At 35.6% G+C, this 17,725-nt stretch overlaps 2 protein-coding genes across 2 annotated transcripts in view; both read right to left on the minus strand.

Moving 5' to 3' along the window:
- The window catches only part of Dhit (Double hit), a 38,352-nt gene extending 24,926 nt beyond the window's left edge, over window positions 1–13,426 (minus strand). Inside the window, exons 1-2 of the mRNA XM_070108299.1 lie at window positions 13,089–13,426; window positions 8,905–9,409 (exon numbers count right to left, since the gene is read on the minus strand). The gene's annotated coding sequence lies outside the window, so the exon portion shown is untranslated. The remainder of the gene's footprint in view (window positions 1–8,904; window positions 9,410–13,088) is intronic.
- A 1,100-nt stretch (window positions 13,427–14,526) lies between these two features.
- On the minus strand, window positions 14,527–17,655 carry LOC106615401 (ribosome biogenesis protein BOP1 homolog). The gene is made up of 5 exons (XM_014231604.3): window positions 17,429–17,655; window positions 15,924–17,373; window positions 15,360–15,847; window positions 15,003–15,298; window positions 14,527–14,942 (listed from the first exon to the last, which is right to left on the minus strand). The coding sequence occupies exons 1-5, from the start codon at window positions 17,540–17,542 to the stop codon at window positions 14,789–14,791; spliced, it is 2,502 nt and encodes an 833-aa protein (XP_014087079.1). The 5' UTR covers window positions 17,543–17,655; the 3' UTR covers window positions 14,527–14,788.
- Between the last annotated feature and the right edge of the window lie 70 nt (window positions 17,656–17,725).

Genomic DNA, 17,725 nt, shown 5'->3' on the forward strand with positions numbered 1-17,725 from the left:
TATCACATTGAAGGGTTATTCTCTTCTTCTATGCACAATATGTAAATAAAAATATGCCAGCGATGCTAGTTATATTGCAAATAGGTGGTGAATGTCGCTTGTGTTTCGCGTTCCGATTGAGGTCAGCGGCAAGCAGCACCTGCGGCAAAAACAAAAAATGGAACAGCTTTTGTGTGTGCGCATGTGTGGCCATTTAAGCCATAGAACTACGCACACATGCTTGCTTGTGTGCTTTTGAGATAAAGTATAAGTGCAAATATGTAGGCGCTATTTGCACACGCTTACACACTCACATATTTACACACACCTACATATGGGCTATGCATATGCGACAACATTCAATTGAAAATGGCAAGAAATGCAAATTACAAGGCTAGTATGCTTTTCCGCTAACCTACAAACACATTCCCAAACACAGTCACACATACGAACTGACACATGCAAGCATTGTAGCATTAAGTGTAAGAATACACACACACACACACAAGAATACATTACACTTTCTTACAAGATGTGGCTGTGTGTATACGTTCATGAGCACGAGGACAATGGCAGCAGGTGCAACTAGAAAGTAATTAAGGCAGGAAATCACTAAATAAGAACAAAAGGTAAAAAAATGTGTGCAAAACAAGTTTTGTTTTTTAACCACAAGTTATGCTGAGGATACCGCAATGTCGCTGCCAAAGGATTATTTCACATTCAAATGCAGGCATAGGTTCATATATACATACATGTGTAGGTTTGCATTTGAAATATGTGGGCATACACCATAGATTGCTGTTATCCGAATTGGAGTGGAATATGAATTTTGAAAAAGTGTATGTGACAAAACTACAGTGTAATTGTTTGAAGTTTAAAAACACAGAAACGAAATAGTATATAACCTATACCTTAACTAGTTTAAATAGCGCTAAGTTTCACATTTTTATTTAGAGAATTACGACCAGAGGTGCAAATAATGCGCTAAAAATACAATTTAATTAACATTTGCATTAATTTTTTTCTTATTTTCTAAGTACGAAAATTTTATATAATTCCAAATACCGAAAATATCAAAAATAAATATTTAAAAAATTGAAATAAATTTTCATTCTGAAAACCTATATTGGAAATTTAAATTTTAATCCTAAATAACGAATTGAAAAATAAAAAAACAAGAAAAATCGTTAACTTCGGTTGCAATAAAGCTATAATACCCTTCACAAATACAAAGGTTCCAAGAACTTGATTCCGATCGTTCACTTTGTATGGCAGCTATATTCTATAGGGATCTGATCTAAACAATTTCTTCGGAGAATACATTGTTGCTTTATATAATAATTGGTGCCTAATTTCGTGAAGATACTGAAGATAAAAAAGTTTCCCATACAAGTACTTGATCCCGATTGTTCAGTTTGTAAGCTCACAGCTTTCAGCTATAGTGGTCCGATATCAATCGTTCCGACAAATGAGCAGCTTCTTAGATGCAAAATTTCAGATCGATAGCTTAAAAACTGAGGGACTAGTTTGTATATATACAGAAAGATGGACACACAGACGGACATAGCTAAATCAACTCAGCTCAGCTTCAAGTTGAAAACTAAAAAGCATTTTTTCAGCAGTGTTCGGGATTAAAAATTAAATTTCCATTTTTCTTTCAAATGTTTTTTTTGGCGACCCACCATTATATAATGTAATGAAGCCTTATCAGGAATGTAAGATGAAAAAAATCTCAAACAAGCTGTACGTCCTTTTCCCGAGTAACCATTTATAAATTTAAGTTTTATGCCAGAACTAGGAAAAAAAGATGCAGATGAACAAATTAATTGAAAAAGAAATATTTTCCAGCTAAATTAGTAGAGATTATGTAGCTGATTATCCGTCTACTCTAGATTGCATAAAGAAGATAGTTAGACTGGTGGAGAACTTTGATGTAATAAAGTTGATTAGAGTCTCAGTTTTGAAATCAAACGCAGAATCAACCATGCTCATTTTGTAAACAATTACGCCGAAAAGTCTGCTCTCAAAAAACTAAATGAAGTAAGTTCTATACAAGTTTCTCATCATACCTGACGTAATGAGAAGTTTTCCTCTGAAGAATAGGCTTGACTTTATGTTTCAAAATTGACAGAACTGAAATACTTTAGTAATCGTTTATATTAGACAATGAGAAATCTGAATAATATATAATACAGAATTCAACTGGAAAACTGTTTGCAATGATTTAGAAGACAAACTAATTTAACTACTGAGTCGAAACTATATTCGTGCGTATTGTTTGTTTTCAAAAAATTATTGTTTATTTTAAAAAAATATGTTCGCTAGTACTATCCAAAGTATTGCCTAGCTGAAGCAATAATATTTTTCCATCTCTCTAGCAATTTATGGATTCCATCTCAAATGAACTGCGCCGCTTAGGCAGCCAAGAATTAATCAAGCCAATTTTCGATACCCTGTTCTGATGTAAAAATTGTTGTTGTTTACGCTTCAACTGAATGACATATATCAAAAAGACACACAAAGACTCAAAAATACTTACAAGTGGTTTGGGAAATTGGACGAAGTTCTCCGGCCTCTTTTAGGAAACAAACCAAAACTGCTTTTCACATAACGTTTTCTACGCTTTATGTACTGAAATTATAGCAAAACTTTAAGAACGTGATACATAAATTTGCCTAACTTCCTATCCATTTGCTAGGGCTATTCAATTGTACCCCAAAATGTAATTAAAATAACAACAAACTCAAAATAATATTTCCAAAAATATTTTCTCATAACAGTGAAGATAAGATATATGCAAACACATATTTACATATAAATTCAATACCATATCTGATAAATTAAAAATTCTTATTCACTGCTCAAGAATGAGTATTTATTTTTATTTGCCTTCCACTGTTTTATAACATAATATGGACTTGCTATCGAAGTTTGATACATAAATATATCAGAAAAAGTGTGCTGATAAGAACTCTTCGCAACAGATATGGTAAAGTAAAGTAAGTCAAAATATACAAAAGAAATTTTTAGTTGAAGAAGCGCAGCGTAGCTTTCGCAGAGGTGATTGACTTGCCACGGAAGTATTTTATAGTGCTTATATAATTAGATTAAAATGCATTTAACAATTTACCATAGAATAAATGTAGCAAAAAAAGTCAAAAAACCCAAAACGGAAAAAACTCTTCTACTTATGTACATTCACACTTGCTTTCAATAAAAATCAATGAATACTTTTCAATTGTAATTTCATAATATTAGCATTGGCAATATACTTGAGCAGCTCACATGTGCATATGTCGTTTACATCTATATATACATATATGTGTAGTAAATTAGGTATGCACACGAAATTTTTAAAATAAATACTATAAGCAAAAGACAAGTCTGCGAAATATTTCGCCTCTGCAAACTCAGCAAAACAATGAGTAGCCGAATTCATTTCGAATTTGTAGCTCAACATGCATGGAATTGGATAATATTTGTATGAGCACATGTTTGCCCACGAAACTATGTATGCAGGTATTAGTGTGTGTGTGTGTTATTTTGTGTGTTTCACTGTGAGGTGGTTGTTTATAATCACAGATGCCGAGTGACGCCAAGTGGCATTCCTTAGCCGCTGTCGCTGCCATTGCCATCGTCACAGTCGATTTGTTGTTATTGTTATCGCCATCCATAGCTGTCCATTGACTGACGTCCACAAGGCAACTTTTACTTCCACAATTTCAGCATTAACCCTATTCACCTAGAGCCAGACCTTACGCCCGCTCCCACTAAATGCGTCAAAGCATCGCAGCAGCTGATGATGATTCATGCCCAGCTAATTCAAAGTGAATCCAGAGAAGACAGCCGCCAATAAATTCAAGATAGCTTTTCTGCGTTTATATTCCAATCTACTACGACAAATGAAATCCACCAACTACAACAAACATTTATTAGTTATTTATGTAGCTGCTCCTCTTCATGCCGTTTTTGTTGGCCGTTTGGGTGAAAAATGAAAAATTTCAAGCAAAAAATACGTTGCGGCAAACAATTTGCATTTTGACATGACAAATGTATAAATCTCCCCTTCCGTCCTCAATTCCTCTCCAGCTTTGCTCTTTGCGCTCGGCCATTTCAGCAGCAATTCATTAAGATTCCTCTATTGCCTGAGTATAAGAACACCGCAAGTAATTGAGTGACTCAATGTATACATATGTACATACATATGTACAGCTATAGATGAATACTAACGGTTTGCATGAAATGCGAATCACTAATAGCCAAGTTGTTCAATAAGTAGTTCAATATGCGAGCTGTCGAACTTTAGAGTGAGCAGACAGAAAATACATTCATTCAATTTTCTTTTGGCTTTTCAATTATCTTATAGCCCTCCAATAACTAGTGGGTATTGGCAAAAAATACAGGAAAAAGTTTAATTAGTGCATAGTTTTGATTTACTCTTTTCTTCATATTCACTTTATGAGACGACTCTAAAAATAGTAGCTCTGCTCTTAGCTTTTCTAACCTAAAAATTTTGGAACGCCTTTATTAATTATGTTTCGTATCCAAATCGAAATTTGGGTAAAATTCCACTTTTTAAAACGACGCCATTTTGTCAATTTTTGATTTGTTTTTCGACCATAGGCCATTGTAGGGACAATACCTTCTAGTAGAGAATTTTGTTTTAGATTGCATCCATGGAAAAGGCCGAAATCACTGCAACCGTAGAGGATCTTTTCTAAGCACCGTCAAAGATCGCGTATAACACGAAAAATATTTAATTTTTCACTTCAAAACTTTTATTATGTATTTTTAAAATATATATATATTCATAAAATAGACGTCGCTGTCACACTAAGTGTGCCCCTCAAAGATTTAATTTCAAAGAGAATTAAAGATAGTCTGTTATGCTGAATGCTCAACAGGTGGCATCCTTTCTTAAAAATCATTTTCAAATTTTTACTTGCTCAAATCGTTTCAGTTATTAGAGTTTATCTTAACTATATTTCTTCCACTTTTATTTTTTTTAAACAGGTGGCATACTTTACTTAAATACTTAAATTTATCTAAAAAAGCTCCACTATTATACCCTGAGCAGGGCATATAAAGTTTGTCATGCAGTTTGAAACGAAATTTATATATAAATAAATGATGATCGATTTAGCCTTGTCCGCATGTCTGTATATACATACGCGAACTCGACCCTCAGTTTCTAAGATGTCACTCTGAAATTTTGCACACTTTCTTTTCTGCCCAAGAAGCACCTCATTTCTCGGAACCAGCGATATCGGACCACTATAGGGTACAGCTGCCATACAAACTGAACAATCGGAATCAAGTGCTTGTATGGAAAACTTTTTTATTTGTGAACTGAAGTAAACATATTTTTTTTAAATTGCTTGAAAAATTCAGTGTGTTCTAATTGCAATAAAACCAAATATTATCAATTACAGATTGTATTTTAAAACAAAATTAGTAACTGTTATCCATGGAATTTCACGTATTAAAATTTTTACTAAAATGACCAACCAAAAAGGCGAAAAATTCTTCCATTAAATATTAGTGTTATTTGTATTTTTATTTATTTATTTATTATATACAAGTACTTCGCATTCCATGCGGCAAAGTCAGTGTGGGCGATTTTCTGCGAAACATTTCCATTTATAAAATTGTGAAAAGGTCTAACGTCAATAAAAAGTTGTATGGAAAATAGCCAACGCAAAATGAAAACATCAAAACCGGAAGTGTTTTATTGGCAACTACATACCGTTAGCGCGTCACTGGGAGGCAATTTAATGGACGAAAAGCAGAACAATAATACCGAAGCGGCAGTGAGAAGTAAAAACTAAAGTCAATGGCAAAAAATAAGAATAAAAGCAGAAAAACAGAAAAACACATGTACAGTGAAGACTCTGCGAGAATGGAAGATGATAAATACTGGAAAATTTACAAATTAGACTTAAACAAAACTGCCGGCGCTAATTTATGTGAATCGCAAGGCAATGGTCAAGCGCACGCAATCGGCTCATTCAGCATAACGAGCGCGAAGGTGCACAACCACACGCACCCGCTGGGGCACGCAATGAAAAATGGGCGAAATTACCAGAAAAATGTGCGTGGTATTCGAACAGTGTTAGTATACGTCATAGGCATCCCGCAAATGATTGGAATTGTTGGCTTTGCTTTGGCTGCCCACACATGGGTGTGCATAAAAAACTACCTGGATAAATGCCTGGCACCACTGTTCTCTTTTCTACCTATTCCCTGCCATGAGCGCTTATTGTCATCCATCAATGAAATAGCTGGGCCAACAAATGTTCCAACCGAAACAATAAAGATCGATCGTTTTAGATACACTGCACGTGCCTCTACATTGGTAGAACAACTCCTCCTCACACAAATTAAATGAAAATGAACTGTAAAATAGACCATCAGTCAATTAGTCTCGGCAGCATCACGAACACATTCGCATATATCAGTAGGTGTACTCGTGAAGCGTAAATTTAGAATGCGACACATACAGGCGCACAGCGCGCAAGTGAGCAATGAGCTTAACCGCAAAACCGCTACAATGGCAGTTGCCGCAATTGTGTCGGCACTTAAATAACGATAGCATCACTGGCAACAATAACAGCAATAACAACAAAGGCCGAAAGTAATATAACACGCTTGCAGCATTAAACTGTAATATTTCGTTGTAGCCTTTCAGGCGTGTTAGCACGTTGGAGGGTTTAGAGCGTAGGCATTACAACACTAGCGTATAAAATCTATGACCACCACGTCAGCCACGTTGTCAATCAGTCAGCTGAATAAAGCAAGCGAACATTGCAGCGCACACTCATTATGTCTATCTGTGTGTATGTATGTAAATACAGTTACCCACCCATACATAAACGTTAGTTGCACATGCGTTTTGTTGTTGTGTGAAAGTACTATTTTTATGCTGTTGTTACCAGCTACCCCTTATTAACCGTAAATATTTAACGACTGCACACATTGCCGAGGACTCTTGGCAGATATTGAGTTAAATGACGTCCGGAGATTTCATATGATGCAGCATTCGGCACAACAACGGTAAGTGGTAATGGTTTATAGACGAACAAAATAATCAATTAAATTATGGATGCGCTGGTGGCGTTAATTGAAAATGCCTGTGCTCGTTGGTAGCACTGCAAACCGAAGTCAACTAAGTGACGAGTGTCCGTTGAAGCGAACCACGACCGCAAATCAAGCGAGTCCAAGTAGTAAACGAAGCGTTTGTGTTGCCGATATGATTAAAGCGAATAAAAGCCGTTTTTTATTTGTAGGCTCGAAAGCTCTTATTCGTAATACATTTGAAATAACTGCAGGGACTTCGTTAAAATAATCCACTATTTCTCGTCAGTGTGGATACTATATCAGAAAAAACGTATCCCCAAGACTATTACCAGTTTCTAAACCCGCAAAAATTACTCGATATCGCGTATTTAAGGTAGAGAGTGGTGAAAGAGGAAATTCATAGAGCAGGTTAAATGAAAATATTAAAAATGTAGTTGGACATAAACGATATTTATCTAAAAAGCTGATCAAAAGCAAATTGTTTACTTCAAGCGTTTTTAGTATAAATATATCTATAACATTTGATTTTATTTTAATACAAATCTTAATAAACGCTTTTAAAATAAGCTCCTGCGCCAATACAACTATCCCAACATTTAATCCAATTTTCTATACTCATGTTATTAGTCGGCTGGGATGGCCTACAATACCTTCAACGAATTTTGGTTTTTTTCGGTTTTGGCTCATTTTTGGAGCGCCATTCGCTAGATTGTTCGACAATTTCGACCTCAAATTCAGAAACTCACATCTTGTCACCAGTAATGATGGATGAATATAGAGTCTTCAACTACGTTGTCAACCATCTCATGACGACCTATGTATACTTGAAGTTTTTTTGCAAAATATTCAGATCTTTTGGTGTTTTAATTGGATTTTCCATGAAAAAATTCGCAGACAAACTTCTCGCTCTGTAAACAAACAGCTGCCAACCACACGTTAAGTGACATATGGAGATCAAATTTCACACAAACATAAAAAAAAAGTTTACATTTCTCGAGAAATAAAAGTATCGATTCAGTTTATGCGCGGAGTTTAAATTAACCAATGCGGGTCAAATTTGATAAAATGGTATTTGTGCCGATATGTAAAAGTAGCATAAGTCAACTTAAAGTGATTGGTATATTTTGAGTCACACTAAGCAAATTATTCGAGACTCGAGGCTGTGTTTCATATCAAACAATAGATTAGAAACAGGCTCCATGAATTGGTATGAAATATCTGCATAGGATAATCCCAGATTTTAATATATTGTAAATCAAAATACCTAACTTAGCTTTTATTAAATACATTAGACCACGGCTGAAGCCGTTGTTGAAAATGTTGAAAAGTGAAAAAATAATAGTAGGATGAAACTCGTTGGAAAAGGAAGAAATTGAGTGAGGCTGTAGTCGTCGTTGGAATTGAGTTAAACTGTGTCGAAAAAAATTAAAAGGCAAAGTTATAGGTAATAAAAAGATCTACAACTTTTGTCTTGACACTTGCTAAGTTTTCGCATAACCTCAAAATTTATTTAAAAAATTCAAATAACCTTGTTATTGCTTTTTTATTTTTATCTCTTTGCCTTCCACCTCACAACCTCAGATCGTACGTAAATTATTTTTTCTTTAAATTTTTTTATATTTACAATTTTTTCCAATGAACTTCATGCTGCTAATATTATATTTAGTTTAAAAAATTATCGACTCTTGTCTATATGTGTTTCATTTGCAGTCAATCAGAACAGCGTATTGAAACTGCAACAGCAAGAGCATTGAGTCACAGCATTACCATATTTGCGGTTTGCATTCCAAATAGGCAAACAACAACTTGGTCGATCGACCAGCTGGCTGGCTGACTGACGACACTTACCTGTGGTAATATGCGTTGCACGTACGCCCGAAGAAAATGTGACCTTTACGGGCTATGCCTCTGAGCGATCAGTCCAGTCCAACTTGCTCACTGGCGCATTATCTGTATTTGTATGTTTGTATATGCTTGATGTATTCTCTTGCATTTGTTGTTGTTGTCGATTTAATTTATTATTTGCGGTTGCAACCGCTGCACGGCTTAATTTGGTGTTATTGTTGTTGTTTATTTATGCTTTTTTCGCGAATGTTGAAGTGTTAACGTTGTTTCGTTGAAGGCATTGCACTGTTGACACAAATGCGGAATTCGTTAATAAATTTACTGCTTCTTCTACTTGTTTTCACACTTGCATTTTATGCACTTGTCGCCTGAATTGAATTCGATTTCGGTTTCATTTTGGTTTCACTGCATTTTTTCACTTCTGCATCTACTTGCCACTTTTTATTTCATTAAACATATACATACATACATATTACTGCATTTTTTGGCTGTCATTTTGTGGTGATTTCTGCTGTTTCGGGGTTAGAGGTATATGTAAAATACCTTATACTATATACATATTATATTTTTTACAAAAGACTTTGTGTGTATCCAATAGATATGTATGCAATTAAATAAATATATATGTTGCTCGAAATTAATGCCGATAATCAAATTATTTTGACTCTCTATTGCCTTTGTCTAAATTTCTACTAACCAATTATACCTGTCGTAATTTTCTTTACTATAAACATTTGTTATTTTCTCATCATTAAGAATCCACAAATGTCTTTAGCACTACTACTTATGACAACAACGTAACTAGAGACAAAAATTTTAGTTTTTTTATAAATTTTTCACTTGATTTCAGAGTAACTTCGGCATATTTTTGAGTGCGTACATATGCATATATACTGTATGGACTGAAAAATCTTTGACCTTTGGTAAGATCGCGCCACAAACAAACAAATCTTAAGCATTGCTTTAGAGTACCAACCTTAAGTAGAATAATCTCTAAGTTTCATAACATGCCAACCAATTGTTCTCAAGTTATTGGCACCACTTTGAGCTTTTCTAAATAAAAATGAATTTCGCGCAGGTCATATTATCACATCACGAACTTTTAAAAATAAAAAATCTTTGAACTCGATAGAAACTCCTTTTTTTATTTGGACATCGATCATTTTGTATCAAAAAATGCTTGACTGGAGAAAGATTTCACAGAAATAAGGAGATCAAGATGGAAGTAAACGCCTATTTTGAAGGCCTGTACGCTATACACTATCAAAACGGTATTGAAATGTTGTAGAACCGATTCCACAAACTCATAACTCAAGAAGTAGCGACATTAAAAAGGTTATTTCATTGTTACGCCATAGAATTTTCAGCCCACGTATCACCTCTTTTTTGGAACAGTTACCACTATACACATAACTAGTATCTTAGCATAGAATTTTTGGATTCAAATAAGTACAGAATCAAAGACTAAAATCGTATTGATGTAAATCGGTTGATTGTAGGGCCTTTTTAACTAAACGTTAAAATATCACTCATACGCAGTGTTGGTAGCTGCAAACATTGATTTTATAGCACTTTTATTACAGCAGTACTTTTTCCGCTAACGTAAAATCAAATGTACTCAATAGAATAAAGCATTATATAATAGTATGAAGAATTAGTGCGCCTTGCGTAGAAAATTAAAAAAAATAAAAAAGAAAGTTCTCATTGATCTCATTGATAAATTTTCAACGGAGCCTTAAAAAGATATTCATATACAAAAATCTGACTATGCATAAGTATACATTTAACTACACATTTCAACGTAGACCCATAAAAGTCACACAAAAAACCACACACCAACAGCAGAATCACTTGCGCCCACACTCTCAAATTGATGGCTTTCATCGATAAAGGATATATGCAAAAAGATGGTAGTCTTAAATAAAGGCAAGGAAAAGCGAGGAAAAAATAATTAAGAACAAAATAACAATGAAATCGTATGTGTGTATGGCTGTGTGTGTGTGTGTCGCTGCACTTAAGGACCTGTGAGAGCAGCGAAAGTGTTTGAAAAGCAAATCAAAAAGCAGCAGGTGGGGTAAACTTTTCCTGGAAATAAGCGATACATAACGCAGAGGATAGCAGAGGTGGGCAGAGGGTAGAGAGACAGATTTTTTTCTTAACAGCCGTAAAAGAGCTTTGTCACACTTCGCCATACATATCTATGTATATACATATATACTTTTGCATGTGTGATACAAAACGTGCGAATGTGTATTTAGGAACTCTGCTGGATGACTACGAATACACCTATGCAAATATATATGTGAAGACTGGCGCCATACGGGACAGGATGATGCCGGAGCAGAGTAGTAAATGCTGTTACTGGAATTTTAAAGTGTCTCGCATTAGCTGCCTTACATATATACATACGTACGTTACTGCAGACATTTATAAAGGCGCGTGAATGGGCGGTAAATTCAAAAGTTTGCTGCTTTTTTTTATATTTTTTTTATTATTACCATTTCTTCTTATGTGAATATTAGAAAAACACAAAGTCACTTAAACAGATTTTTACAGCACTCTACCATAGCTATGTACGTGTGTGTGCCGCGAAAAGAAAGTATGTATGTATAATAGCTTCAGCGTAATGAAGTTTGAAAAGAGCGCACACGCTAGTGAAAGCTTTCAGATTGTCAGTAGTGAATCTATTAGGGGCGTACTAACACAACCACAGCTACGTGCGTGTACGCCAAATTTGTTAATAAAGCCAGCTGACTTTCAAACGCGTGATACGAAATTTTTGCAAAAATTCACGCAGATGTTGGCAGCAAGGTGTCGCCATGTTCTTTATAAATAAAAATGTACAGTGTAAAGAATGCACAATGTCCTCTCAACCATTCTTCATTATATATACACTTTTAAGTAGATATAAAAATTGCCTAATATTTTTTTATCAATTTTTAAATTTAAAACTTTAAGTTTAGCAAAATTAATTTTTTTGTCAAAGCATCCTTTGCAAAGATCTTCAGAAGTTTTCATTGCAAATAAAAAATTCAGAAAATAACTCAATTCAGAATTTCGTAACAATTTTATTTTCTTTTTTAGTTTGATTTATTATTATTGTTAATATTATTATTATTATTATTATTATTATTCTTATTACTAATAGTATTATTATTATTATTATTATTATTATTATTTTTGATATGGTCGAGATATCAAATTTTCTCAATAAATGATATTTGTTTATTCTCAAATGCATATGAGAAATTTATAATTAAATTAATAATTTTTTGCATTAAAATTTTTTTTAATTTGTTCTGTCTTTTTTAACAATTAATATTACCGATTTAAAATTGGTAAACAACAAATGAATGTTTTATTATACAGATGTGCATATGTATGCATGTATGTACATATGTATATAATGCATATTTTTTCCAAAGATTTCAATATGTCTCCTAGCTGATCTTGACACTTTTTATGGTTACTTTTGAATTCTTTACTTATTTTTATGTATTTTTGTTTTCATTTCATTCCAGCAGTACAACGATCATATTTGCAATGCCAACAACGACGACGTTGGCTGCGCACGCATGCAAAAACTCACACACACTGGCAAAATATGCTAAAACCAAACATTACGCTCACACACATACACATATATACATATATGCGAATGTTTTTGTAGTAGTCGATGAGCATGACGACGACGCAGCAACGTAAGCGTCGACGTACACGCCATCGCCAACGCCAACGTCCCGACGACGCTGCTATTCCCGATGTTGACCAAACGACAATGGGTACAGATTTTCCGCGAGCGGGACGTTTATTTTAGGGTAGCTAGTACATATGTACATTTGTAATACACAAACGAATATGTATGTATGTGTGCGCGATAACGGTGTATATGCTTGCTTGTTTGGCTATGTATATATGTAGGCGCTTCTGCTCCGCACCGCTGCTGTTTGGCCCCAACTTCGCGCTGTGTCGCGCCAATCAGCGTCGTTTTTACGCTACACACACACATACACAGGCACAGCGATTTTTCCACACTATATACACTTTTTGTAAATTTTTCTTTCTAATTTTCGCACTTAAAAAAATAATGGCATTTTGCTTTCCGCTCGCACCTTTCACAATTTTTTTTTTTTTTCAAATATTTATCCCGTCTCGTTGTACTATTACACATATGTATGTATGCTTACACTTGGCCGTTGATTTGGAGAGTACTTCGCTTGGCTGATTAGAACAAATTTTTTTCATTTTTTTTTTCTTTTCGTTTTTTTATATTTTATTTTGTTATTTAATGTAGATATTTTCAAGTAATTCTTGCCCAAGCAGCAGCACTCTATATGTGGTACTCCCAGCGGGCCACTGACCACCTGAACCCGACCGTTTGGCTATGGTAGAGCGAATCAAACTGATTTCGAACGAAACACTCGACCAGGAGCACGGCCAGCAGCAGTGGCGCCGCTGTTCCGTTCCGTGCGCGATTACAAACTTCCAGTCGCCGTGGCGAACAGCGTCGGCAGCGAAGGCAGTGCACAACAACAAACACAACAATTCATACGATTGCTCGTGTGTCTGCTGCCTACCTAACTGCCAGTCGGCCGAGCTCCAACTTACTCAAATTTGTGAATACATTCTTCTTTTCGACATTTAGAAAGAAAAGCGAGCGCTTTCGCAATAAATACCAACGACAATACATACATACATACATAGGTACATATGAACAATGTTCATTGAACATATCATAAAAAGCTTGCTCTTCGTTGTTCTTGTATGTCGACCGCTAGCTCGTACACTCGATAACAACGTTGAATTTTTGGCTAAAAAGCTTCGGTGTTTCCAACGGTCCGAAATCAGCAGGTAGATAACAATGTACGTGGGACGCTCTCACCGTTTGTCGTGTTGTGTTTTGGGAGCTTAATCGCTCTTATTTCCGCTCACCTGCTACTCTCGCGTTAAACGAACTGCCGTAGACGCTCTGCACATGCCATCCACTGGGGTGAAGAGAGCCGCCCTCCACCCTCCAACTTATAATCAAACTCTTCAGAACTTGTACGAAGATAACCGAGTGAATTTTTGTTATGCTTTTATCAACAACATATGTGAGTATCAGCGCGTGCATTCTTTTTTCATTCATTCCGTTCGTTAGTGTACTAGTGTATATATGCCTAAGGTATACCAAAACAAATGCTTTGTTATTGTAGAGGATGTGGAAAATTGTAGCGCCCGGGCGCGGTGTCGTGGACTTAACGGAAAGGAAATGCTGAAAACTCTGTTTACACTAAGTCTCCGAAGACAGTTGGTTTTTATCTACTTTCGACTAATTTCGAACAACTAAGCGGTAATTTTAGTGTTATGCAGCCCCATCTCCTTTGCCACGAAGCTTATAACACGCAGAGGGAAACGTCGGAGATTGTATAAAATATATATATCTGCATGACAAGCTGAGACGTTTAGCCATGTACGTCTGTATGTATACAAACTAGTTCTTGAGTTTTTGAGATATCAATTGGCAGTTTTACACACATTCTTTACTCACCAAGAAGCTGTTCATTTTTCGGAAACGTCGATATCGAATCACTGAAGGATCGAAATTAAGTTCTTGTAAAGAATACTTTTTTATTTAACAACATATTTTTACGAAATTTAGCATGTTTATTATTAATAAAGTCAACCGTACAATCTCCGTACAAAATGTTCAGATCGGATCACTGTGGCTTATAGCAGCCGCACAAACTGAACGTTCAAAATCAAGTTCTTAAATGGAAACGTTTTTACTTTTGAAGGTTATTCTAGCTTTATTTTTTATTTAGCTTTGTTCACTATTTTTTATATTGTTGCTTACATTAAGTATGCAATAATTCAATAATAAAATATAAAAAAAAACTACATTTAACTACGTGTAAAGCCTAATTGTAGCATCTGCACCTGAAGAAAATACCCATGGCTGTACGGGATGCCAAGCAACATCTAACACACCAAATTCCTCACGTGCTTCGTGAGTCTGCAACTTTTTCACTGGCACGATCAACGGATTTTGCAGCAAATCACTGAAATTTCATATTGCATATTAAAAATAGAATTTGCAAATTATTTCGAAATCAACTTACTTGTAAACCATACCGTGCGACACAATAACAGATAGATCGTCACTGGCAGAAGCGAAAAGTGGATAGCGTAAATGGAAAGCGACGTTGCGAACAGCATTCTTGTGTAGACGCAAAGTTTGGTATGGTTTGGTTGACAAATCCAAATCGAACCAGAGCATCTTTTTATCATATGTCGATACCAACAAGTTATCGCCTTTGGGATGTATGGACATACCCGAAATCCATTTTGAGTTTGTCAGCAATTTCTTGATTAGCTCTTGTTTAACTAAATCGTAAATGCGCACATTGTGTTGTGTCTAAAAACACGCAAACATATAAATTAGTTTTCAATTGTTTACATAAATATAAGTGTATTACCGCTACAAAGAAGCATGGTTTGATGGGATGGAACAATACACATTGTATGAGACCCTTACTCTTGGAGAATGGTATTTGTGAACGTCTTTTAGACAGTTGATGAATAAGCGCTGAACGATTGGCACCTTCAGGCATAACCGTTGCAACGTAGTCACCACGTCCGTGCCATGTCACTTGTTGGATAGGCTTAAAATGTGTGATAACTAAACGAACACCCTTTTCTTGCTCTTCCTTTTCAGCCACGGACCATTGTACCGCCGTCTTGATGCGTTCACTTTCCATTGTGTCAATTTGTGGTGCTTCAGCCAACAGATCGTCAGTTTTTTTTATGAGCAACTTATCACCAACTTTTGGATTAATCAAGAGCAACCGATTACCAGCAGCAACTGCTATAATGGACAACTTAGCATTTGGACACCAAGCAACACAACGCACAACATCATCAGTCTCTATTGTACGTATGCACCGGCCAGTGGCAATTTCCCAAACTGCAAGAGAATTTCATATAATTTGCAATTAGCCAAAAAAAATATTTATTTAAATAGCTAATATAACTACACTAACTTTTAACAGTTTTATCATCCGATCCAGAAACAATATATTCTCCCTTGGGTTCCACACTAACGGTGCGCACCAAGTCTGTATGCCCACGATACACCAAACTCTCCACTGTGGGAAAGGGTTGTAAATCTTTTGGTGAAGGCAATTTCGGTATCAAATATTCTGCATCAATATTTAACTTAGTACGTCTAGCACGAGGACACAAATAAAGATCCAAGCAACGCATGAAACGTTCTCGTATAAAACGTGGATATGCAGGCACTTCACGTAGTGACTTATACTGTTGTGGCATGAAATGTAATTTACGCTTGTATGGTTCATCTTTGAGTTTTAACCATTCCTTCTGTTCTCTCTCATCAAATAGATATTCTGGTGGTGGATTGTAAGACTCTGCATGACCGGGTAAATCTCGTTTGGGCGCTGACACCGGGTCGTGTATGCGACGCATTTGCTCGCGACTTGTATCCGTTTCCCACAACATATAAAACTTAGGTCCACGTGCTGCTTTCTTTTCACGTTCCACCTCCTCCATAGTTTTCATCCAACCCATTTTAAGAGCGTGTATCATACGCGAAACCTTCTTACGCTCTGATGAGGATGGCAAAAACGAACGCTTGTGATCAGGCACATTTTTAATCGGCATTCGTTCCACCTCAGATGTGAACCATTCTATCCATGGTTCGTATTCATTATGCTCTGGATTGGGTACACGGGCTGAATTAATTCGCTTGATAAGTTCGATGTCCGCATCAGTTAGTACAACTTCTTGTCCAGTTTGAGGGTCTTTTACACTACGCCAGAATTCTGGATCCTCAATTTTCCGCAAAAAGTCATCAATTTGATCTCCTTTTGTTGGTTTTATAATTTTCTTCGCATCCCAATCATAACCAATATGTTTGTATTCGTCATACCAATGCATCGGAATATTTCCAACGGTGTTTCGTATATCTTCCTCATCCGAGGTATCAGAGTCTTCATATTCCTCCTTTTTAGCTGGTATAACCAACGCATTATTCGAATCTTTAAGCTCTTCTTTAAAATCATTTAAGGCTTCATTTGTTTTAACTTTTTGCATCTCAAGCTCTTTTTTTGCACTTGCGGATGTACTGGCTTCTAACCCATTTTTTTTACTATTTCCATCTGATTTTTTGTTTTTTTGTAAATCGCGCTCTTTTAAAAGGGTTTCTTCTGTAGAAACTTCATCGCTTTCATAATCTCCTTCATCAGAAATATCTTCAATATCCGACTCGTTGATTTCATCTTCATCCTCTGACTCTGCTTCCTCATCATCACTGTTTTCAGATTCGACACCTTCATCCCATTTAGAAGCGTAATTACCTTCTTCGTCGCTTTCAAATTCCAACTCGTCGCTGTCATCAGATTGGTAAATTTGTTCTGTTCCTTCATCGTCAGAACTATCGTTGTCTTCATTTGATATTTTCTGCAGCAAATCCTATCAAAAACATTAGCCCAGTGTTACATTCCATCAACTATCATAAAAAAATTACCTCTTGTAAGTCTTGCTCTTCCTCATCGTCATCCGCAGTCTTTATCTCTGAATCTTTTAATTTTTTCTTGTCAACAAAATCTGCTGCTTTTCGTTTAACTTGTTTCTTTGCCATTTTTTATGCACAAATTATGAAACAAATAAATAAATTATTTCCCAGCTAAAATATTAAAGGAAAAACGGCACGTGTAGAAAATATGACAGTTGACATACTCGCATGTTGTTGTCAGAGCTTGCAATGCTCATGGGATAAACAAACACATGGTTGCATTGAATAAGTAACTAAAACAAAATCGCA

Source organism: Bactrocera oleae, chromosome 4, assembly GCF_042242935.1.
Source record: "Bactrocera oleae isolate idBacOlea1 chromosome 4, idBacOlea1, whole genome shotgun sequence".
NCBI lineage: Eukaryota > Metazoa > Arthropoda > Insecta > Diptera > Tephritidae > Bactrocera > Bactrocera oleae.

Excerpts from the sequence above, each read along its gene's own strand:
- LOC106615401 (XM_014231604.3), bottom strand. The coding sequence starts at position 17,542 with ATGGCAAAGAAACAAGTTAAACGAAAAGCAGCAGATTTTGTTGACAAG. Across the intron at positions 17,374-17,428 it reads AAGAGCAAGACTTACAAGAG|GATTTGCTGCAGAAAATATC; the intron begins GTAATTTTTTTA and ends TGTTTTTGATAG. Across the intron at positions 15,848-15,923 it reads GGATGATAAAACTGTTAAAA|TTTGGGAAATTGCCACTGGC; the intron begins GTTAGTGTAGTT and ends ATTCTCTTGCAG.